Source organism: Ips typographus, linkage group LG6 (genome assembly GCF_016097725.1).
Source record: "Ips typographus isolate SLU linkage group LG6, UJ_Ityp_2.0, whole genome shotgun sequence".
Lineage (NCBI taxonomy): Eukaryota > Metazoa > Arthropoda > Insecta > Coleoptera > Curculionidae > Ips > Ips typographus.
In genome coordinates, this window is record NC_138427.1 from 9,575,950 (window position 1) to 9,600,926 (window position 24,977).

Below are 24,977 nucleotides of genomic sequence, written 5' to 3' on the forward strand. Positions count from 1 at the left end.
TAGGGTAGTATGTAAACAGATTTATTTTGACAATAGCATTAATAAAAATATATAATAATATATAGATTACTCTCTATATTTAAAAAAATGATTTGGTATCTTCAACACAACATTAAATTTTTTATTTACAAACACTAACTACATTCGTACAAACAGAAAAAAAAACAGTTTTCCACTTAATACTTATTCTTAATAGCTTCTAGCTGCAGCATCCTGCTTATTTATAAATATATATAATCTTAAAAAAAGCACTACATTTGCGAATTTCGCTTTTTTCTGCCAAACAGAGCGTCCCGAATGCGATGCGACATCCGGTCCTGGCCGCTAATTGAATTTGGTCTTGGTGGTGAACTTTGGCTATCTGGTCTTGGACTGGCACCGTAACCATCTAAAATAGGATAATAATTAACCGTGATAACTAACGATTTCGTTATTAAATGCAAGAAGAGTTGGTAGTCGGAAAAATGCATGCAAATTAATGGTCATAGATGGTGGTGTTAAAATAGGTTGTAAGGAGAACATCATTTGGGTGCAGACATGCAATTAAACGACTAACCATAATGGTTTCCGCTGTTCTCGTAGATGTAACCTTTGGAAGCGTAATTGATAGGGGGTTCAGTCCTGGGCAGTGGCGGTGGCGGACTCTCTATATGATTTATGATAAAATGATGATATTTCTTTGATTTTAACTTAACAAACATAGGTGTGAAAAAAAATCCAGGATAATAATTATTATCAGTTTTTTTTAAGTGGAAATTAAAAAAAAAATACTCACCTAAAGTGTGTCGATTGCCGTTGTTAGCGGCATTGTTTTCATGCCTGAGGACGACATTGTCCGAAACGTCAGGACTGGACGTGCGACTCGACTGCGAACTCATTTCATCGTTAGGTTCCTGCAAATGCAAAACTTGAACAATTACAAAATCGTTTTTATTTCAGAAATTCGGACAACCTTGCTGGGAACCACGTCAAAGTGCATCAATTGCTGACTGGGCGGCAATCGCGCCCTAAACTTGATCTTGTTCACCCAATCTTCCATTTCCACCTCGGAGGCGCAAGAAAAAAGAAATTCCGATCCGTCCACTATGATCAAACGGAACGTGTATTTTCTCTTGTGATAGTCGTCGGCCACTGTGCACACAGCATTGTGAATGGTCAGAGGAGCGCTGCTCGCTTTACTAGCGGCAAAATCGTCTTTGTTCTTGAAAAAGCATAACAATTGACCGCAGAGTACGGTGTACGATTGTTTCCAGGCCCGGTTTGAAGCTCTTTTCGATCCCGGTAAGGAGATTTGTTTGCGTTCTAAAACGCCTTCGGCCTCAACTGGGGGTAACTCAATTTCTAAAGTTAAAAAGAGTCAAAATAATTCATGAAAGAAAAAACATTGATAGATTACCTGTGGCATTTTTCGTTTTAAACGAATTTTTTCTTCGAGTTGTAAAAGAGGGCGTACGCTTCACAGGTTTCGAGCCAGGACCCACCTTCATGCTTTCTGCCCTTTTTACCGCGTGATCGGAACCGCGACGGAAACGTTCTCTGTCAAACATTTGGGCAACTGAGTTGGTTTTCCTTAGATTCACCACTACTGGAGTACCTAAACGTCAATATAATCTTTTATAAAGTTATGTAAATATTTTGAATAATTTCACCTAAAGACGGGGGTGACGCAGCTCGCACTGTAGACATTAAGGGCGAATTAGATGGGGGGCCAAGATGTTGTGACCCAAAGCCATCCCCACTTGGGCCTAAATGTTGTCCATTGACGTGTTCTGCATACAAAAAGAATAACAATAATCACAACACTCCAAACTGTTTGGCATAATTTTACCTGGAATATCCGAATATCGATGCTCTCGTTCGCCCGATTCCTGCCTTCTTAATTGTGTAATTCTGTCTCGTTCCTGCCGTTTCCTTTTCTCTAACTTCTCCTGCTCAATCCTCTCCTTTTCAGCTTTGCGTGCCAACTCCTCTTGCTTCAACTGTTGCTCGAAGGCTTCCTCCAACAAAGTAAGACGTTTCAACGCTTCAAACTTGACCTGTTGCGCCTTGACCGTTTCTTCAAAGTCCCGATGTTTCCTGATCAGTTCTTCCACTTGCAGAATGCTGTCGCCCACTTTGCCGTCTCTCAAAAGGTCCTCCCTTAGCGCCATCCAGCTGTCCAAGGTCTGCGCGTCCCTCTTGAATATTTGCACGTCCAAGTTGGTGTCGTAGATCAGCTTGCGCTGGTTCCAAATGTTCACCAGCAGCTCCATGCGCTGCTGCAAAATCGTGATTTTATCCTCGATGTCGTGCGCCAACGGATGATTTTTGTCGATGAAGGCTTCGCCACTGTTGTAGAATTTAGCAAATGCTGAGGCACGACCGTCAATTTCTGTTTTGTAATCGTCGTGTCGAACGATAAGGAGTTCGGCCTCTATACAGTCTTGAGGTAGATCTGGAGCGGTAATTTTTGCTAGCATCTCGTTAATCCAAGCCCTAGAATACGGAAATTATCATAATCAACGTGTATGCTATAAAAAAAATTCTTATTTTAACTTACAAGAGTTCTTGGTACTCATCAAAGTAAGACTGCAGCTGCTCGCTTTGTAGTAAATAATCCCTCTCCCTTTCCACTTTGATCAGTAGATCTTCCCAGGCGGACAAGGTATCATCTTTCTTATCATCGATGTGTTCCTTAGTATCCGGATATTCGCTAACCAACCGGTCTCCTTCTTGAATAATGTACTCTACTCTCTCCTTAATGGCTTTCATTTCAGTTTCTAAAGCTTGATGTTTCCTGATCAACTTTTCGATAGCCTCCGAGTCTTGCAAGTACGCGCCATAAATCAAGTCAGACTCTTTTTCGTGTATCCAGGAGATAATTTCTTCGGCGGTCCGATCGAACAAATGCACTTGTTTGGCTCCGTTCAGTGCCTCTTTTCTGGCATTAACCAGCTCGATTAAATCATCCCAGGTTGCCCGAAGTTCACTGACTTTCTGTTGCACTTCCGAACTGTAGCTGGTCTTTGAATTGATGAGGACGTTGCCATTCTCCATACATTGTATCACTCTGGGTTCACTGTTCAGTAAACTAACGTGGAAGGTATCGAATGCCTGAATCAGTAGTTCGACGTGCTCCAGGTCGTTTCCGTACTCCTCGGAATCGGCTTTAACTGTTTGATCGCGCATCCAGTCTTGTACGTCGTCACATTCATGAATGAAACCGAAATACTGCAACGCCTCTGCCAGTCTCACTTCTCTTTCCGAGACTAATTTGCGCAAATCGTTAAACTCAGTCTCCAATTGGCTCTGTTCAGAATAGTTTTGTTGATATATTTTTGCATCATGATAACCTTTTGCTAACTTACCTTCTTTAGTTCTATATTGACTGAATCAAAGTGCTCGCGCTCGATCAGCTTATCAGCGGCTTGAGTTAACTTATCAACGGTTGCTTTGAAAGATTTAATTTCCAGGGATAACGCTTCCAGTTTCCTTTGCAACGATTGGGCAGAGTCTTCATCCTTTCCCACTTCTCTGGTAGCCAAAAATGGTCGTTTTTCTTTAATCCATGTCAGAGCTTCCATCACTTCTTGATAGAACTAACGAAAACAATTATTTATTATTTTTTATCACATTGAAACATAATTGGTACTTACCAAATGAGCCTCTAAAGCATCCTGTAACCTCAATCGCCTGATACTAGCCAAATCTCTGACCTGGGTTAGTTGCTCCTTAACTTGGTTAGCTTTGTCCCTGATTATATGAGCCAAAGGATGATTGGAACGAGTTAAATTAGCGGCACGGGACGCTAAACTCGCCACTATTGGTTCTCTAGACCCCAACTCGGATTCAATCACCTGATGCTTCTTATGCAGGCTCTGCACCGCTATGAGACTGTTACCCAAGTCTGAAGATGAACACAAAACCTCCCGTTCTTGAAGCCACTGTAACTCGTCCTCCACGTCTCTAGTGAATTGATGCAGCATACTAGCCGACTCCAAAAGGTCTCTACGAACCTGAAATTACCGTTACAGAGCAACACTCTAATGAAAAACTTGTCTAGTATTACCTGCAAAGGTTCTCGCAACTGATGGAAACGTGTTATGACTGCTTCGGCGCTATCCTTGATTTCATCGGCCATAAAGTGTCCACCTTTAACAAATTGCTCTGAGGCATCGTGAATTTGGTCGCAATTTTCCGAGTGTTGTAATACGTCATTTTCCAAAGCCGTGTGACGTTTAAGTAAGTTGTTTACGGTGGCTAAATCTTTACCAGTTTCAGTAGAGTTGACCTGGTTTTCCACTTCGCTCAGCCACGTTTCAAACTCCTCCAAAGAGCGATTGAACAATAAAGCTTGATAGGCTTCGTTCAATCGATCCCGTTTTAAGTTAGATATTTCCAAAAGGTGCTTCCAATCGTTCTCCAATTCGTCCAACCTGTCTGCAATTTCCTTAGCAGCGTAGTGGTCTGAAGAAATCAGTTCTTTGCCTTCTTCCACCACGTTTTGAATACGCTCACCACTGGCAAACACTTCAGCTTCAAAGGTTGCATGTTTCTGTATTTTATTTTGTAGATTGCTGGGCTCTCTGTAACTTTCGTCTCCTGCTATGGCCAGTTTCTGGCTCAGCCAAATCTCCACGTCGTTCACGTTGTGCAAGAACTGCTGAAGTCCTTTCGACTTGTTTAAAGTATCTCTACGCTCTGCCGTTTTGGTCAACAGTCGATTCTTTCTGTTCAATATGGCGTTCAGTTTAGATGTAACTTCAGCGGACGGTTTTACACTTAAAATCCTTTCAGCCACTTCCGAAATTTCATCCACTCTCACCAGTTGTTTATTGAGCATCACCTCAAAGTCAGCATGTTTCCTTAGTAAGGTTTCCACGCTTCTCGGAGTGTCTCCAACGTCGTCGTTGTTCAAAAATGCCTCCTTGGTGGCCAGCCAGTTGTTGAGCTGGTTTGCTTGCTCCTTAAAGTCTTGAATGTTATATTCATGATCAAGTTCTAATTTAGTTTGCTCCCACGCGCTTTCAATATTTTCTTGAAGTTGCTGCAGCTTGGCAACGTTGTCCACAATCACAGGAGCGTCTTTTAAATCACAAGTTTGTCCGGTATTAATGAGGATTCTGAAGGCTTTGTGACGGCCCTTAATTTCCGCCCTGACTTCGTCGTGCAATTGTAAGTGAGCCTCGGCATCGGAAATACTGTTGGGTTTATCGTAACCCTCCATTCTTTTGATAGTTTCATTAACCCAAAGTTCTAGGGCTTTAACGTCCGACTTGAATTTCTCTTGGAAGTAGGCCTTCTCAAGGTCCTCACGTCTACGTTGTTTAGCCGCGTTCAGTGTCACCAAAAGCTCCTCGACAGTGTGCAATCTCTCTTGCAGATGTTTCCGGCTTTGGGGATACTTCTTATTCAGTTCAAGTGCCACAACTCGATGGTCATCATCAACTTTCGATTGCACCGCCTTAATGTCGGTTTCGAGCGCGTCTTGTTTACGCAGCAAGGCTTCTACTGCCGTCAAATCTTTGCCCACATCATCCACTTCCATAGCTTTGCATTTTTCTTGGATACGTTCGATGGTATCGGCGACATCACGATCAAACAAGTGAATTTCCAAAGAGGCTGCCAGTTTGTCTCGGTAGTCATTTAGAGCGCCTTGTAACGAGCGCCACTTTGAAATAAAAGCGTCACGGCGTTCTACCACACCACTTTGGCCTTGTCTGGCTAGTTTGTCTGCCAGCGAGCTCACCTGTAAATATTATTAAATAAGAGTCAAAAAATACAGAATGTTTGTTGTTTTTGAGAGTAATTTCTAATTTGAAAACAAACCTGTTTAATTCTAGCATCGTCAATACGCATGTCGCTGTCTACATCATCTAGTTTCCTCTGTAACAGCTGACAATGTTCATAATCACGTCCAGTATCTCCTGCTTGAATCATCACTTCCTTATCCCTAATCCAAGCCTCTAGCTTCTCCAGCAAGTTGGTGAAAGCCAAAATGTCTTGAGCCTCTTCGAGACCTCGATTTCGTAAATTTACTTCTTGAATGAAAGTGGTCCAGGCCCGTTGCAAATCATTTAATTGTTTCTGTATCAACGGACTGGCTTTGTGCCTTTTTGCAATCAGTTTCTGTCCGTTGGTCTGGACTTCCTCGATCCTGCCCATATTAGCCGTAACCTCGGCGTAGAATGCCTGGTGTCGTTGCAAGATTTTGATTTTCTCTTCCAGCTTAATATTGTCGCCCATTTTTCCTTCAATATCCATTTTCTTTTGTTTTTCGGCAATCCACGTCATCGCTTCGGCTACGTCCCGCACAAATTCTGCGTACAACAAAGCGTCTTGCAACAATTGGGTTCGTTGTGCACACAACTGATGAATGCGGTTCCGTTTTGCTTGCAGCTCAGACAATTTTCTGGCCACTTGTTCGCTTTCAAAGTGATTTTGCTTGAGAAGTTTGTTGCCCGAATGTAATAGCGCTTCTAAGTTTTTGTCCTGATGCGCTACCAGCTTCTCGAACTCGTCATGTTTCTTTAATTGATTGGCTACTTCTTCAACGGTTTCACCAAAATCGTTATGGCTCAAAGCGGCTTCTTGAGTGTTGGAGGCATCCTCTAAAGATTTAGCGTCTCTGAGGAAAAGATAGAAGTCACAGAGTTGGTCTAAACGGATGTTTTTACCACTCCAAGCTGTGTGCAGTTTTTCCCTTTCCTAAAAATATAACATAGTATAAATTTGAATAAAACATATAAGGGTTTATTTACCTGAACAAGTATATTGTAGCGTTCAATGGCTTCGGCGGCGGCATAATGGCCAGTTTGTTCCATTGCCGCTAAGTTTTCGGCAGCTGCCTGAAAATCGACTTCCCGAGCCTCTATTTCTCCTCTTAAAGCTTCGTGTTCCCTTTTAAGTATCTGAGCTCTGGCTGCGCTGCGTACATGTTCTTCGGCGTCTATAGACAGACGCAAGTTGGTAGCCCAATTGGTCAAGTCCCTGACTTGAGCCAAGAACTTCTGCAAGTCGATACTGCCTTGCAACTGATCTTTGCGCAAATCTGCCCGCTCTTTCAGACCGTTCCAAGCGTCTACGACTAATTCCTGCTGTTGCTGGATGTTGTTTTTGTTGGTCGGATAGACCTTTTGCAGCTTAGAAGCGTCCTCTACAAGCACTTGTAGTTGAGCTTCGAGAACGACTAGTTCATTTTCAAAGGCTTCGTGTTTTCGGAAGAGAGCAATAGCGGAGTTGAGGTCGCGACCCAAGTCTGTACCGAGTGCAGCGTTTTTGGCCTGGATCCGTTGCAGAGCCTCGGCGACATCGCGATGGAATCGGTGGATTTCTCCAGCTGCGTTCAGACGTTCTTCGCGTTTTTTGATTTGATCATGCAAGTTGGCCCAGGATTTTCTATACATTCAAAACATTCGAACCCATTAGAAGTTTGTATTTCAGAAGCTTGTGTATACAGGGTCGACTAACTGAACATGTTTCACTTTATTTACATATTGTAACTCATATTAGAGACGTAGACCCTGTATTGTATAAAAATGTTAAGATGAACAATTACCTGACGCGCTCGTGTTTTAGCTCAACTTCATGACAAATTTCAGATGGGATAGTCTCGATTCTGAAACAAGTTAGTAACCAACACCGTGGTGGTAAGTGCGATATAAACGAAAACAAGTGCTTTTAACACAAAACATGATAGGTTAATTTTATGATATATGGAAATGTGACTGTACCTGTACACTGACTTTTTGAAGAGTGATAGCGTGTACAAACAAATCAAAACCATTAAGTTTCTTAGACTTCATTTACAATATGCAAAACACTTACTCGAGTTGATTCTGTTTGTTTTGGATGTCCACACTGTAAGGATTCTCGTTGGCAAGTAGTTTTTGAGCCAAAGCCTCGCACTGTTTGTACCTCTCAGCCCCCGACTCTACCTTGTGCTTCAGGTCGTCAAATTTGTTCTTTAACAGCAGTAGATGTTCGTAGTCCTGGCCGTAGTCCTCTGATGAGGCCTGGAGAAGCTTCTCGGCAATCCAGCTCTCCAACTCGTCAGATTCGACAAAGTATTCGTGACGAAACAAAGACTCCATGAGGCGGTGTTGCCTCACTGCCGCTTTTCTTTGGAGTGACCTGACTAGGTGCTCCAAGCTGGCCTGACGCTCAGCGATTAGTTTTGCGTCTGGGTGACCTGATTTAATCATTGCTTGTGCACCGTGACCCATTTCGGCGATAATATTGTTGTAGGTATCCAGTTCGAGTTCCAAAGCCTGCACATACATATTTCAATATTGATTAATAAAACCGGTTCGAACGTACCTTGTGCTTAGTCAAAAGTTTAGTGGCTGAGTCACGATCACGTCCGTAATCGTTGCTATCCAGAATATTAGCCTTCTCGTTAAGCCACGACTCCACTTCACTAGCCTCAAAGAAGTACTGTTGAGCTTTCAAAGACAAATCCAACTTGCTAGCTCTCTTGGTCGTGCTGTCTTCTAATTCAGCCCAGGCGTCACGCAGTTTATCACACAACTTTTTAATCTAAACCAACAACAAAGTAGCCACACACTTCAAGATAAATATAACACCTTACATTAGCTTCCTCCGGATGCTGTTGATCAATTAAACCTTGACCCAGCTCAAACACTTTTTCCACTTGTGGTTTGTGACCGACTATTTCCGCTTGCAGTTTTTTGTTTTTCTTGTGGAAGTTCTGTGCCTGGTGCAAACTGTTTGCGACATCCTCGGAGGTGGCTTGAGGCATGTGCTCTTTGATCCATTGCATCTCCGAATCGATTTCGAAACCAAACTTGTAAAACTTAAGAGACTCTTCTAAAGCAGCTCTGCGTGCCTGTGTCGGTGCCTCTAACTCTTTGAGTCGTTGTTGACTAGCTAACGCATTTTGTCTGATCGATTCCGAATCGAAATGGCCGTCATCGCTCATGTCGTGACTTTGTGCCACTGTAATAAAATTATAATTTTTAATGGGTGTTTCAGGAGTGAGAATAAGTTGTCATAATATTAGGAAATAAATTATGCTATTTTGTATACTCTGCTTGAAGAACTTACCTAAGTCATTAACTCTATGTTCAACCTGGTTTAATTCAATCTCCAAAGCTTCGTGCTTCTTAAGCAAATCACGGCAAGAACGAAGATCTACGCCGACATTGTTGCTCTTTAAACTGGCCTCGATCTCGCTCAGCCTCACTGTGACGTCATCCACGGCGGAATTGTAGCTTTCCTGCGCCTCGGCCTGGTGCAGTCGTTTGCCCTTCTCCAGTGACACGCCCACCAAGTTCTTCCACGCCTCGTTCAATTCTTGCAACGTTTTGGCCACATCGTCCTTTTGGTAGCTGCCTTGAGCAATCAGAGCAGTGCCCAACTTGGTAACGCTTCGTAGCTGACCCTCGTTGGCTCTTAGTTCTCGTTCGAAAGCTTCGTGCTTTTGCAATTTACGCTCCAGATTGTTGAGGTCCCGGTAGCTTTCGTCTGAGGCGGTTTTACGTTTCTCCGCAATCCACGCCTTGAGGTCGTGCGCCTCGGCACAAAATTCTTGATAGTTTTTAGAGGCGTCTAGAACGTTGGCGCGTTGTTGGCAAGCGACCTTGACAGCTTGACGGCGCTCCAGCACTTGATCCCTTCGTTTGGCAATTCTGTCATTAGAATACCTCAATTAGGGATTGCATGGAAAATAAATGATAAAATAAATATTACGCTTTGCTGTCGTAGTGCTGTTCAGCAATTAGAGCATCAGCTCTTTTTGCTAAAGCGGCAATTCGTTCGTCTTGGGCAGCCAATGTGTTGGTGAAAGCTCTGTGCTGCTTTTGTAAAGCTTCTACTTCATCAAGGGAATTCTGTTCGGTAAAATAAATATATAATAACAAGGATCGAAATTGATAAAAAAAAAATAATTGAATGGCTTACCCCTAAATCACAAAACTCCAAAAAGGCCACATGAGCATTGGTTACGGCATCAATATTGTCTGCTTCCTTGTTAAATTCTTGAAGTTTAAGACACTGTTGCAACCAGTGATCCTTCTCTTTCCATCCACGTGCAATAGCAGCTTGCTCAGCCTCCAATCGATCGATCAGATCTTTAACTTCGTGCAGTTCTGGATTGGTCTTCAATAGTTTTCGGCCCAACTCTATCAATTGCTTGAACTCGTCCTCCTTGGCTTTAATTTCGTTTTTCAAGTCTTGGTGGTCTTTTATCAAAGCTTCCGCGGTTTGTACATCTTTGACCAAATTATCCGCGTTCAGTCTGTCTTTAGCATCGGCCACCCATTTCAGCAACTCTTTGGCACCGTTCGTAAAGATTTGTTGGCCGACAGCGTCTTCAAGACGAGCTCTACGTGCCACAGCCTTTTCCTTAACTTTAGCCCATAATTGGTCGATTTCGCTCTGTTTCAAAGCTACATTGTGTCTTTCTGAAGGATATTGAGCCTGCACGTCATTGGCTAGGAGTGTGACTTTGTTAACTTTCTCCTCCACTGGTGCCAATTCACGTTCCAGATTGTCGTGACGCCGTTGCAATGCTTGGACGGTTTTCAAGTCGTGGCCTAACACGGCGCCTTCTAGTTGCATCATTTTTTCTAGCATCCAATCGCGTGCCTCTTCGCACAGTTTGTTGTAAAGCTCCACGCTGCTGGCGCCCTCTAAACTCTTCTCTTTTGTGGATTTTAGGCGATTTAGTTTCTGCCAAGCTAGTTGGACTTGCCTGAACCTGGCGCGGACTTTGTCGATTTGCGAATGATTCTGTTTTTCAAACTCCTTCACTTCGAGTTCCAGTTCGTCCATACGTTTTGTGCTAGCCGACAAGTCAGTAACAAATTTCTACACAAAAAGAAACATTCAAATATTCTGAATATTAGTAGGTATTGAAAAAAAGAACAAACCTCGTATTTCCTCTTGGCTTGAAGCACACTATCATTGGAGTCTTCAACGGCGAGCAACTTTTCTTTGTCCTTGATCCACCGTTCAAAGTCATCGCATTCCCGATAGAATCGGAACAACCTAATAGAATCTTCTAACAAGGCCCGCCTTGTTGCGGCCATATCTTTTAATTTGGCATAAGTGTCATTTAGTTGTTTCTGCCTCTTGGGCACGCTATTGCTGTCATCCAACTTCCTTTTAGCAGGCCTTGGTGCTTTGCGCACCTTTACAGGCACTTTGGTCTTGACCATTTTGGTTTTCTTTATTTTCTGAGTAGTCTTTACAGTTTCCGGCTTGCGCACATTCACTTGAATTATACGAGGCTCAATTTCAACCACGTAATTAGCAGGAGCAAAGCCGTCAGTACCGTCTGCTTTCCTGACACACCACCAATCAGGATTGCTCTTGTTTAATAGAAACATCACCTCGCCCTTGACCATGGTAAGTCCGTGGTCACTGAAAGCGTAAAGAGCGCGCACTTGAGGCAAAGTTCGTTCCTCGGTAACAGTACGGTACTCGACTTTTTCAACAGGTTCATCGATCACTACCTCCGTGGCCACCATCCTCGTTTCGTATTGAACATCTTCAACATCATCAGTGACATCTACTTCGGCTTTTAAGTCCAAGTTTGATATACCCGCCTCGATGAGTCGATTAGCCTGGATGTTTAGGCTTTGTATGTCACCCTGATAGGCGTTGAGCTCTCCTTCCAAATCTTTATGGCGATGAAGTAGTGCTGTAGCGCTCGGTTCGTCCGATCCCAAGTCTTTGGACGCCAGAATGGATTCTTTTTCCAGGAACCAAGACTCGGCCTCGTTGGCATCAGCGTAGAATTGGTAGGCTTCAGCGGCGTCTTGTAATTGCTTTTCCCTGTCTTGTGCTAGTTTTTCCACTAGCTCCCACGCTTTTTTGTTTCTATCCATGTGTTGCTCAATTTCTGCGGATCTAAATACCACAAAAGTTATACATAAAACTATTACAGAGTCAAAAAAAATCACATATTTGTAAACAGTAAAGCGTAAAATTTACCTTGGATGCTTTTCTTGGATAAGTTGCTTTCCAGTGGCGCCTAACTGGTCAAACTTGTTACGTCTTCGCTTTATTTCATCTACCAGAGCTTTGTGTTTCTGCTGTAATGACAACACTCCCCTTAAGTCTTTAGCGGTAATGCCAGCTTGACAGATACGTTGTTTTTCAATTAACCAGGCTTCTTCGTCTTCCTGGTCTTGGATAAATTGGTAAAAGTTTCGTGCTTCTTCTAATACTGCTTTTCTTTGAGCACTTACATTCTATTGAAAGCACAATGTTTAGAAATTAAATTAACAAGTTTTTAATAAGTTACCTTCAGTTCTTCATAAGCTGCCACCAAGTCTCCCAATTTCTTCTTAACAATGTCTGCTTCTTTCGGGTTTTGCGCGGCAATTTGCTCACCTGATCGTACTAGTTTGCGTTCGTGTTCTCCTAAACTGGACACCTGAAGCTCTTGTAATGCATGCCTTTGCAAAAGATCCTCGACGGCCATAAGATGGATTCCCACGTCCGTTGAAGATAGGTCTGACTTTAGCTGTTCGATGCTGGCCAAAGTAGTGTCAACCTCCCTCAAAATGGCCATCACAGCACCCATTCGGTTCAAATTAGTTTTGTGCTTCTCCAACAGCGCAATTAATTCTTTCCATTGCCTCATGATTTCGGCCTCCCTAGCTTTAACCTTCTCTGAATTTCTATAGTTTTCTCCAACTAGTTCATTGCACATTTGAGTTAAATCGTGCATACGTTCTTCCCTGGCCAAAATATCAGCGCTAATTGCCTCGTGTTTCTTCACTGTAGCTTCTACTTGAGCCAAGTTAGATCCGTAACGTGGGTCTGACAACACCTGAATCATTTCCTTTAAATACCCTTCTCTGAGTATGCTTTTTTTCCCAAACTTGTAGTTGAGATGCTCAAGACGCTGTTGGCGCATTAATTCGTCTCTTAATGCCACTTCTCGTTTATGTTCGGCTTTTTCAAGAATTTCCCAGGATCTTTCAATATCTTGGACCAGTTTGCCGTCAGCTGGGTTGAACATTGGCTGACGCAGTTCTTTGAGTTGGGTGTTGATGTTGAAATACAAAGCTTCAATTTCGCTACGTTCAATATACTTGGGTGGTTTTTCTTGAGTACGGTACTGGCCGAAAGCCACTAAAAGGCTCTGAATGCCCTCTAGTGAGTTCGGGAAGTTCCTATCCTCTAGTTCCACAATCTTTAGGTTGATCCAGTCTAAAAGATCTGTCGTCAGTCGGTCGTAGTGGGTTTTCTTTTTGTCTGCATCCACCATTTGGCTAACGATCTTGGCTATTCTTCTGCCGCTTTTTTCTTCATTTTTCATTCTGGCAAATGTATGATAATAGGAAGCGACGTACGTCATGATACTTTTTTCGTCCGGCCTCGAAGTGTCGATATCTTCAGCGTCCAACAGACTAGGGATACCCAGTTCATTGTTGGCCACGTCAAAAGCATGGTTCAGGTTGTCGATATTCTTATTGCCCACTAGGGCGTTGTAGTCGAATAAATCGGATCGATGGGCGTGGATCAAAGCGTTGAAGCCCAATCCGTTCCTCCAGGAACTGGAGAAGTCCTTGATTTCCACGCCGTTGTAGCCGTGCGTTTTCCTTTGAGCCCACAACAACAACGCGTCTTTGGCCGACTTTTTTTCACTGCTTTCATTCTCTTCGTCCTAGTTTAAAAAATTACTGGAGTACAATACCGCTTATTACGTACGTAACGGAAACTACTTTTGCACAACTATGACTGAAAAACAATGGTCTGCTTACCAATTGAATTTCGATTTCTTGAATTTGAAATCGCAAAATGATAGTCCAAATCAGACCGAGGATCAGTCTCGGGTTGCCGTCTACAATATCTTCCGCTCCTATACTCTCGAGACGCACTTTGGTGTGTAAGAAAGCTAAACTTTTATTTACATTTTCGATTTTGTGCACGCGCATTTTGCCATTGTTGGGTTTGGCAAGTTTCTCGCCCGAAATTATTTCCAGGAGTTTCAGCAGCTTTCTTCCGTCTGCCAAATCGACGAATAAATCGTCCACCTCCATTCGGGCCTGAAAAATGTCACATTTTAAAATCACTACTCTACTTTTCATTTAAACGTACCTTTTGCAAAAATGAGTTCATCCATTTTGTAAAGGTCTTTTTCTGGATGTGTAAACGCTCCTCTTGGAGAACCTTAATCCGACCTTGCTCGAACTTTTGGACTTCATCCCTTTGAGTCATGTTGGTTCTTTGCTGCAACGAATAACTCGAACTCGTTTCATACTGTAAGGAACCAGCTGAAACAAATTGGGATTATTAGAGATAATTAATCAATCAATCTTGCTTATAATCCGTCATAGAAAGATGCAATAATTATTGAAAAATTCATTTAAGAATTAAATACTTTCCTACTTGATTATCAACAATATTAAATGAATGAAGTCATAAAAATTCTTATGTAAACAAGTCACCCACATACTAGTGGGTGACCAGTGGGCAAATAAAAAACCGTCAACGTGACTCATTGCTAAGTTGCTAATAGAATAAAAAAACATATGTTAGCTCAAGTTGTAATTTACAATTTACTGGTACAATAAAGTAATTATCATGGCGGGCACATATTGGCTCAACACTCTGAATACCGTTATGAAAATTCTAGGAACAGTTTCGAAGCCTTAGTCTAACCTACATACATGGAAATATTAAAAATTCTCCCGGCAAACAATTCGCACGATTCAACCTGCAAACCGAATTACCAACACAAAAAAATCGTATCGAATTCCGACGGTTGTAAACTAATCAGATCGAGACTAAACAGGAAAAGTATGCTCCGACGAACCCATACAAATAGTTTTCAATCCAATAATATCGGTGGTGCGACCGAGAATCGTTGATTTTCCCACATTGTTTAATGTACAGGGAGGTTTTAATTAAAAAACAAGTTTGTTATAGAATAGATGATCCACTTATTGGAGAGAGCATACCAGCTCATTACTACATTTATTCTAAGTAAATTTAGTAACACCACTCTGTATTCTAGGTATATCAGCTCATCTGGCGACAGTATGCTATAAATCGATCCGGGTATCGATTATCATTAAGTCTTGATGTCACATATTCAATTTCCTGCTAAAAACGACTCACATCCTTCAGTTTCATCATCATCGCAAATTATAGCAAATGACCACAAAAAGTTGGATATGCAAGGATATTGAAAATTTAATTTTGAGTTGAGTTTACTTTTGTATAAGAAGTACGAGTGAAGAAGGTAGTTTCTGAGGTAAATTTAGGAACAAAAATTGTAATTTTATTTATAAAAGCAGTCTAGACAGTGTTTCTTTCAGCACTGAACCCCAATTTAAGTCTCAAATTCTTGACATTATCCCATTGTATGGGTTTAAACAAACACGACAAGGTGAACGGAAAATCAATCAGGCGTCCAAGTTTATACACGACCGGTGAAAGGACAATGCCTAAACAGTTTTTTCCCCCCAATTCCCATCAACAAGTGAACTGAAGCGATGTTATATTTCCTGATTTAAGTATGAAATCGCTTGCAAAAATGACACGTATAAAATGGACTTTTAACGTTATTCAAGCCGTATTAGAAACTGTTATGATTTATGAGCCGTTGCTCCGAACTGGAACCGCCACACGATTTGCGCTTTGCATGCTTTTAAATATTTCGCTTCCAGCTAAAAAGTAACGAGAACCAATTTTTTGATAAATTGCCAACGGTCGTGCTCTTTCAACCTTTGCGTGCTTTACGTTACAGTTTAGAATGTGTGCGCGCGTATGCGCTCGTTACGCGGAAAAAACATTTGAAACCTGTTCTTTTACTTTCTGATCTGTGGACTGGTTATTATGTCAAAAACGTGCTGTAATTACCCGGTAATTAAGCAAAGGCTATTGAATTTCTTGTAAAAATCCTTATGCGAGTACTCAAATGTCACGTAGTGTGGCCGATCATATGTTGTTTTATGTACACTCTTGACATTGAGGTAATTTGAAAAATGTAGTATTTTTTATTCTAGAAGTTCTTAAACTGTTCAAACTAGTTCTCAACAAGCGATAATTCAGCTTGATCAGCTTAAGGAAGTAAAAAGTGAACACAAATGTACCTACCTGTAGAAAAAAGTTATTTATCTCTGACAAGCTACTCACATATAAACCCATTAATAATTTCCCCGATAAGCCCATCAGTAGTAAAATGGTTATTTTACACTCTTTCCCACCAATTTCAGCTAATTTCTACTTACTACAAAAACAACTCAAATTAAAAGGACGCCAAAATTATTCAAAGTGACGTTGACACTGTTGACAGTCACAACAGCTAATGTCAGACACTCGGTTACAGCGTTGCCAATTCTACGGTGTTTATCTGTCCCTTCTATGTACTTACGGCAATGACAACGAATGTAATTGATTTTCAGATAAAACAACTGAGAATAATACTACTTTAGTTAAGTAATGCAAATACAAACCTAATTAACCAGTTCATTGTATTTGTCCCAAAATTACGTCCTAATTAACACAACACAATAACTATTATTATATGAATCTTATCGTTTACAGAGCAATGGTTTAATTGGTCAACTGCATTCAACAGTTACAATTTAACTAAAAAACTACCAAATTGATTTAGAGTGTACTTTAATCAATCAATCAAATTGTACACAATATCGTGACCTCATATCACTAAAATAGCTTCGCTTATCGAAATGATAATTTCAAAGAGCCGGCTTTTTTCCAAATAATATGACATTCAAATTGATATGTGACGTGAGGTTTGGAAGTCTTTAAGACTGATGGTGTTTGATTTAGATCGATAAAATAAAGACATGTATATTGTTATCTATGTACTCTAGATATGGTTTAAACTAGAAAAACAAAACAAACCACTTCAGATATCGATCTGACATCAAGTCAACATTGATTTTTAAATTGTTTTTCGGGAAAAGTTTCATCACCATTCTATAATAGAATTGTTGTGTCCGGTTATCACTCCCACTGTGACATACATTTGACAACATCGCACTCAAAAACTAGTAAAGTCATTTAAGATTAGCATTAGCATAACCTCAAAATCATTAGTAGTGATCCGATAAACAGTAATGTGTGGATTAACGTATTGAAATAATAATATGAGATTTATGAAGAATTATTTTATATCGCTCTCTTAATGTTCAGTAAATATGCAAGGTCAATTATGTACTATTGTCTAAGAGATTTATTAGGTTGACATTAAAATGTTAGCTATGCGGTAATTTGACAACGCCGCATTTTCTCACCATTGAGAGGTTTTTATTTTATTAAATTTATGAAATGAAGAAGTATAAACGCTCTTGTGTTTGTTTTCAGTTAAAAATGAAGTGCAATTTCCTAATAATTACAAGAAAACTTGGATTACTGATAATTCAAAAGTGATGTTACTCATGGGAAATAAATAAGTATTTAGAAAAATGTCATGAACCTATCAAATAAGTATTTAAAAGGAATTTGATAAGATTGATACCTTTTGCCTATATTGTTCAACAAATAAAGGTGTGGTAAATACACTACAGCAATAGTGCATTAAATTATATGGGATATAATTTTGCGTCAAACGACTATTTACTTTAGATGTAACTGTAGTAATTAAATTTTGTTATCAAAACTGTATATTACCTCGTTCATCACGTATGTAATCCAACAAATGACATCATTGCAACAAAAATCAATAAACCATTTTCTTATCAAATCAGCAAATAATGCAAAAAATAACGTACCGTTCGAGAATTGGCGTGATGGGGGCAGGGAATAGTAACGTTTTTCCATGATATTTTGTCCAGTTCTTAATCTCTAAATTATTGTCACAAGATAATTCTTAAACATTACACGCAAGTAATACGACCCGAAACGATCAAAATATGTACTGGCTCACGCCAAACAAGTTTTTTTTTTATCAGTTATCTCCCGACTAGAAATGATAAGGATAATTTACCTAACTCAGCATAACACCTTACAACTTGTAAATTTAATGGCAAAATAAACATGCATAACATTTTGGCCCTCTAATGACGTCGGTTAAGGGTATGCCCTAAGTTGAGTTTCATTGCAGTTTAGTATCGAGTAAATTTGGCAACATTGCATTTTTTTACGTTTCTTCCTTTTTGGTTGCCTTAACTAACCTAACCTCACTACCACTCCTAACCTCACAAAATTGTTTTGAATCCTTTGGAATTTCGAAAGTGTTTTCAGTTTTTCATTTTGAACGTTTTCTACAAGTACAAGCAGTGTAAGCTCAACGTGAAAACAGTGAGTAAAACCAGAGATTGTTCGTGTTTTTATTGTTATTATTATAAATCGGTGGCTCGTGACGTAAGCGAAAACAACAACAACAATCATTTCTTGTGTTAATTGATGCCCGTTTCGTATTCATTCACGGCGGACAGTGTATACCACGTTTGATCAGATCGTTAATTTTAAATGTTGGGACGTGATTATATTATTATTTATTTACAAATGCCAACAGCTTCGAGAATGTAAATTTTTCAGTCAGCCTGGAATTCGTAATTAATTTCTCCGTCTTTGATTCCACCAACCACCAACATCTCGATGTGTATCCAAAAAGATTGTTTGTTTTTGACTGCAACCGTTGCACGAAATGACGAATAGTGAATGTGGCAAAGATTACTTTTCTCTCAGTCCCTCAGGTGTAACGGCGCTCCTTACGCTAAATTAGTAGTACATTATTTTAGGAGAATTTTCTTTTAAAAGAGATCCAATCTAACAGATAAAAAAACGAGACGGACAACAACAAAGTGAAACCAGTCGATAATATTAATAGGCGAGCAATTAAATTAACTTTACTTGACGGATCTTGATTGAATTAATACCAAATGGGCTTCGTACTGGTTTCAGCAATCTCGGATGACTAGCTAAAACCAATGATTGCAACTGACAAGAAAAATCGGTTCAGTCATGCAAGTTCGCCCTTGCATGGAATTAATCAGGACCGACGTTTCGGAACACCCGCCCCCACCATCAAGATTCTTGACAAAATGGTCAATGTAATACAATGCAGAAACTCCATGATCGCATGAGTAAGATGTAATATGGCCGCGACCAGTGGTATGTAAATGATTGTTTTCATTTGGTTTTTGCGACCGTCGAGAAGAATATGTTTAAAAGTCGCTTGCCTTGGCGAGTTCGGAATTCTCTTCACCTCTTAATAGTAACGACTTTAGATTCAATGTAGTTCCAGTATCGTTCGCACATTGGCCGATTAACATTTCACGTTATTACGCTAAATGGATTTTGAAAAAGTCGAAACGCCTTTTAAAACCAACAGTTTATTGACTCCACACTGACTATGGCCTGGTATTCCACTTACACATACAACGTTTGCTTGCTCTGCTTGCTGTTACTTCACACGTCAATAAAAATACAACCAAAGTCTTTTGACTAAACTAAAGTAATTATTTAAAGGTATACTTCTAATTCAGTGTTAATTTCCTCCACTGATTTAAATTACTAATTGGTTGAGTGCAGTTGAGCCTGTTCGGCAACGGACCAGTTTATCCGGGCAAGGATAAATAATCAAGCAATTAGGACAAATGAACAGAACCATAACGGGGTCTCTGATGTCCATTCTAGATTTTCAACTATGTAAACTATAACGTAATTAACTCGTCCCCTGAGTCGACCAGTTAATTACTAGTTATACTAGACGTTGACAAGACCAATTTAAGAGTGATAATAACATCCTCGGACTTATTATTAGTCAATCAATTTAAATGTAGTGGTGACCTTGTTGAACCGTTAACGGTAATCCGACATGTTTATGACAGATGTCTCGTGAACACACCAATTTGACACTCGACTGTCAAATTGCAATTCACGCCAATGCTACATGGCGTTTTCGATTGGGGAGTTTTTAGTGCAAAACTCATGTATCCTGCTCCATCTAATGTCATTGAAATAGTATGGTATTTCAATATTGCTGCTTTTCTTGACCAATTACAAACTACCAACAGTATTCTTAATGTTTGACAGTGTGTGTGCCGTTATGTAAACATTGCATCTGATCAAAGAACAATTGCTCATTGTTACGCCTAAAGTTGGTTGATTGGTAGTTTGCGCTACTTTATGATTGAGAGTCTGGTAAACAATAGCGTGTCTTAAATCCTCATCCGCCAGTTCTAGTCTAAGTCTAAACCAAAGGTAATTTTTTCGGGTAAAAGAAAAGGCATCCACCATTCTTCCCACGTTGACAAAGAGATGGGCGAAATACTGGATTCGTTGGTATAATAGTCAGATTTCAAATATTTAGGAGTAAAGTAGTACCGCCATCAAAATTTGACCTAGTAAATTGCTATAATAGCAATGAGGAAACATGTATATGCCGGTAGCATAGGTACGGCCTATTTGTGTTTAGCGTAGGTACTACAAAGCCGAACGCCAAACGTGGAAGAATGTCGGACGGTACTTCATGCTTGGGCGTTTCGATGTGGTATTCGGGTAAAGTACCCACCCACGCATACCACACGAATCATCTGACTGTGATTTTGCTTATTTAATGGCAAGTTTAGTTATACTACATACCAATTGAAAACGACGAATGTTTTGTGGCGCCATCTATACTTCTCAATGAATTCTCATCATGGCGATGGTCAAAAGATAACGCATTGTGCATAAATTAGGCGCGGGGTTGTATGAACCAGCCAATCGAAACTGGTTCCGTGAAAAGTAGGTGAGATTGGTGACCAAAGAAGTTCATATCTGTGTCAGTAAGTCGATGCGCGTGTAGCCGACATTAAAACAAAAATAAAAACACCGCTTGTTCGAATATGTTGACGTAAGATGACAGTGAACCGTTGCGTAACTGCACCGGGTCAATGAAATTTACACGACATTTTACTGTTAAAACTGTCAGTCCACAGGCTGTATGTGTTTTGCTATCTAACCAAAGTATTATGAGATTTAACTTCTTGCCTGTATTTACCCTCCTCTGTCACTTTTGCGGAAATCTCAGCACATTAGGTAGTTTATGGTTGGTCAAAAATACAGCGTTCAGCTGCCTGCTTTTTTTTTTTGACCAATCACAAACACTGCACATGTGAATTTGACAGTTCCGGTTTTCTCTCACTATTTGCCTGTCAAGAATCAAAGTCGTAAAACACCTGTTTACTTAAAGGTGCAATAAACCAACAATGACGGTAATAAGGAAGATGACTGACTAAAATTCCATTGAGACAACATTATAGCGCGGTTTGTAGGGCCCTACGGGTAATCGCGAGATGAGGTAATGAAATTAGCTGGCTGTATGGCAATAAAAGAAAATACGGAACCGGTTTCTTTATAAGTAGGTGAGTTTATTGGCCAAAGAGTGCGGATCTGTGTCAGACCGAGACGGTATTAAATAATAATGGCCGTTCCGTTGCCCATGTGACTGGGTCGAGTAAAACAGAAAATTAAAAAAAAAATCAACTGAGACCAATCTGTTTCCTACAATGTGTAGGGAGAAAATTCAGGTAGTCATTTGGGTTGGGGGTCCTTTGGGTTCACTATAGAACCATCTCAAGGAAGACAAGAGAACCTTAAGAACATTCCATTTGAATTGTTGCCCGCCTTTATAATCGGTCAAACTATTTCTCTGTCTAGCGTTAAGCCGTCGCCAGTTTAAATAAAAACGATTTTACTAATGGATTTGTTATGTTTGTATATTTGTTCTCCTGGTTTCTTGTATCTCTCAAACCTTTTTGTTTTGTTGTCTCAGTTGGTTACTACAACAGAACAATGTAATTTTTAAAACGCATTCAATTAGGTAATAGTCCAAAATAGAATGCAAATTTCAATCATTAACTAAACTTCCTGATGAACTAACGGAGAATAAGTATTACGTCAGCTGTGGCACATATTACAGGACAATGGATTTTACAAAAGCGGTTAGAATTCAAAGGTTACAAATGGTTGTCATTACAGTTTTAAAAATCCAGGTTTACGAAGGAAGCAGTTTGAGATAATTTGTTTAGGTCGATGGTTGCTAGGAATGCATAGCACATTTATACTACAATGGTTGGATCGACTGTCAGTTCAAGTGTCACACCTACGTCAGTTTACGTCACTGTCACTGTCATGGCTTTTTGACAATCGACTTCAATACGAATTTGTAAATTTAAATATTAATTTTTCAGGTATGGTTTAAATTTGAGTTTAAAAAAGAAAACGAAGAAGAAAGAAGGGCTAGTAAACTCACTCACGTTCAGTTCAGTTTAACTTTAATCTGGAGTTTAAATTCAAATCAGTCAATGGAGTAAGTAACAGGTAAAAACTTGATTTAACAAATTAAAGTCTACATGTGCAAGATTTCTCAATGATTTACGCAAATACTTCACACGTAAACTTACCATAAAGTTGAAAGAAATAACAACTTACCAACACCGTGCTCGCAGTAGTAAATATACAACACGTTTGTGGATTTGGAATCGCTGAAGTACTTATACATGTTTAGTACTGGAAAACTTTCAAATCTAGTAATGGGGTATCAAAAAACACAGACGGGCAAGTTCACGGTTAATTTTCTCTCGAACACGTATAAACGACTGGGGCGTGTGTATATACAGAGAGACAGAAACCAGGCAGGGGGTTCTAAAGTTAGAAAGGCATTTATAGGTGCACGTTTGGCCCTTGTTTAGGTTCGGGATGCGCCGTTAAAGGAGGAAGGCCACGTGCGCCCGACAAGTCAAAAAAAGGGGAAAAACAAGGATCGCTATGCCGAGCCTCTGGCGGAAATCCGTTTAGTCACCCTGTTTTTGTTTGAATGTTTGATTTTTGCTTTCACTAATAAGTAAACATTACTCTGGCTATTACCACCTGGCTATGCTCTTTATCTTTAATTTTTAGTGAAATTAGCGCACTTATTTATTATCGTAATTAATCCAATTCCATTCTTAAGTTACTTTTACTCCGTTTCAAATCTCTTAAAGTATGTTAATTTTGTATTTAATATGGATGTTGCAGTTTCACTTCGCGAATATCGTTATTTTCTATGAGACTCGTTTTTTTTAATTAAAAAGAGAACGTTTCACGTTTTGCGCAATACAATAATAATTAAACTTGGGAAAATCGAGTTATTGTTTCTATAAATCAAAACGATTAGTTCCGCTACAAGATTGTATTTTTCAAGAAAACCACACACGTATTCTCAATTTGACCTCAGTTTTGAGTTAAGTAATAAGGTCAGAACAAATAAATACCCGCGCTTCTGTCCTGCAAGACCGCCACAGATAAGATTTATCTTAATTATTTAATAAGAATTATAATGTCCAAAGAAGTGCCAAAGGTCAGGAATTTAATATACATATTTGTCAGAGAGGTTTTGCTGTTGATAAACTTTAATTAAGTAGGTTATGTTTTGTGGAACTCTCTAAACTAGTATTGTCTTATTATGAAAGGTTTCTGCCCAAAAAATTGTTCACTTTCAAATAAGCAGCACAATTAACATTAATCAACTAAAACTTCTGCATTTTAATTGATATTGGAAGTCGACCAAGATTTGACAATTATCATATGACTGCATTGTTTATAAACAATAACAAGACACGTGATCTGGGGATACACTAGGGATGAATGCACCTACCCAGTTAAAATGGTGCTGTCTCTGTTCAAAGCACACAAGTTATTCTCTCTCTCTCTCTCTCTCTCTCTTAACAGTTAATATTAACAAATAAAAAAAGATCTAGACTGCTGTGCAAATTTGACAGTTGTCATTTCTGATTAATACTATTAGTAGTTGCATCAGGATTGGGCACTTGCCAATTAAAAATTCATTTATTTCCTAGAAAAACTTAGGAAACATCAAGGGAAACACTTATTCCGAGAACACGCAACTAGGAAAAAAAGCGCTTATTGTGTCCTATCTGTGCCTAAGTCAACGACCCACCTAGAATTAACTCTAGAAGATTCTCGTTACATGCATGATGTCACATTTTTCTGCAAATTACCGGGTAAAAAACAAAAAAATCAACCGGGAATTGAACCGACGGATGCCAGCCGTTTTTTCACCGGTTTGACCTTGAAATGGGTACCGCCGATGGGTCAGAAGCCAAACCCAGCTCGACCTCTTCGAATTCCAAACCAAAATGCCGTATTCGTTTTGGTTTTAAGTACCAGAATTTAGCAGATTGTAGTTTCAAACTAGGAAGTCACTTCAGGAAGTACCAGGACCAAAATGGTAAAGTACTCACCTATAATAATTGTGTGCCTCTCGCTCGGTTAATCCAAACACAAAACTACATTATACTTAATATGGCACTAGAATTGTACACGAAAAACACTAAAAAAATTAGACACTAAACACGAAAACGATTAACAAAATCGTAATTTCGGTCGGAACAAACACGCGTCGCTTCGTCTCCACTCTTGCTGAAGAATTCTAAACTAAATTCAGAACAGAACCAGAACCAGAACGGTCTCTCTCATTCCGGCTTTCCGAGCAGTCAACAGGTGTCGATTACGAACAGCAGCAGCTGCCGAATGTTCTACGTGGCAACGCAGCGTTTAGTTTGTGTTCAAGCATATAATTCAGTCAAGTTCACTTTAATCCTAATATCAGTTATATCACAAATCAATCAAAATTGAGTATAAATCTATCCACCAAGTCACCAAATTTATAACTTTATCTAGCGATTATTTGTATCTGTAGGTCCGTTACATTAGTTTACGTGAATTGCCCAAAACTGATATGCACCCGGACTATTGTCCTTTCTCTTTCTGTCTTGTAGGGTTTGATAGTCGCTGTTGCTATCGCTTAACAAACGAATCAAAGCGGTGTTGTCTCATCAAATAACGTAATGGGTACCGCGATAAGTAAATCTATACTGAAATATTGGGCAAGTTGAATTGATATAGTAACAACACTTCAAAAGTAAAATTTGCATTCAATGAAAACTAACTTAATATGCAACACTTGAAAAAAAATTAAAATTTGTTGTTTATGCTGATATGGCAACAATGGCAATGGTATCGTTCGTCGTTCGCTTTTTAGTTACACGGATCAA

General features: G+C 39.8%; 1 protein-coding gene and 1 long non-coding RNA gene across 6 annotated transcripts; one reads left to right on the plus strand and one right to left on the minus strand.

Annotated features, from left to right (window-relative positions):
- kst (spectrin beta chain, non-erythrocytic 5 kst) lies at positions 1–24,440 on the minus strand. Of its 5 annotated transcripts, none has more exons than XM_081981247.1 (26): positions 24,165–24,440; positions 14,056–14,231; positions 13,719–14,003; positions 12,251–13,621; positions 11,938–12,197; positions 10,872–11,853; positions 9,901–10,809; positions 9,691–9,830; positions 9,046–9,629; positions 8,570–8,937; positions 8,299–8,517; positions 7,807–8,249; positions 7,538–7,597; positions 6,741–7,377; positions 5,809–6,687; positions 4,049–5,728; positions 3,636–3,995; positions 3,348–3,578; positions 2,540–3,288; positions 1,829–2,475; positions 1,650–1,769; positions 1,397–1,594; positions 953–1,341; positions 776–893; positions 557–646; positions 1–388 (listed from the first exon to the last, which is right to left on the minus strand). In XM_081981247.1, exons 2-26 carry the CDS (start codon positions 14,173–14,175, stop codon positions 252–254), a joined length of 11,976 nt encoding a protein of 3,991 aa, XP_081837373.1. In that variant the 5' UTR covers positions 14,176–14,231; positions 24,165–24,440; the 3' UTR covers positions 1–251. The 5 variants fall into 5 exon arrangements, with proteins under 5 accessions (XP_081837373.1, XP_081837370.1, XP_081837374.1 ...); XM_081981244.1 differs by lacking the exon at positions 24,165–24,440 and adding an exon at positions 17,703–17,857; XM_081981248.1 differs by lacking the exon at positions 24,165–24,440 and adding an exon at positions 16,419–16,580.
- On the plus strand, positions 21,744–22,785 carry LOC145730209 (uncharacterized). The gene is made up of 2 exons (XR_014178563.1): positions 21,744–22,242; positions 22,614–22,785. It is a non-coding gene; the product is annotated as an uncharacterized LOC145730209 (long non-coding RNA).
- Positions 24,441–24,977: the final 537 nt, after the last annotated feature.

Coding starts and splice junctions, on each gene's coding strand:
- kst (XM_081981244.1), bottom strand. CDS start 17,751: ATGGAAAAACGTTACTATTCCCTGCCCCCATCACGCCAATTCTCGAAC. Junction 11,854..11,937: donor ATCCAAGAAAAGCATCCAAG/GTAAATTTTACG, acceptor TGTGGTATTTAG/ATCCGCAGAAATTGAGCAAC. Junction 8,938..9,045: donor ACATAGAGTTAATGACTTAG/GTAAGTTCTTCA, acceptor ATTTTATTACAG/TGGCACAAAGTCACGACATG.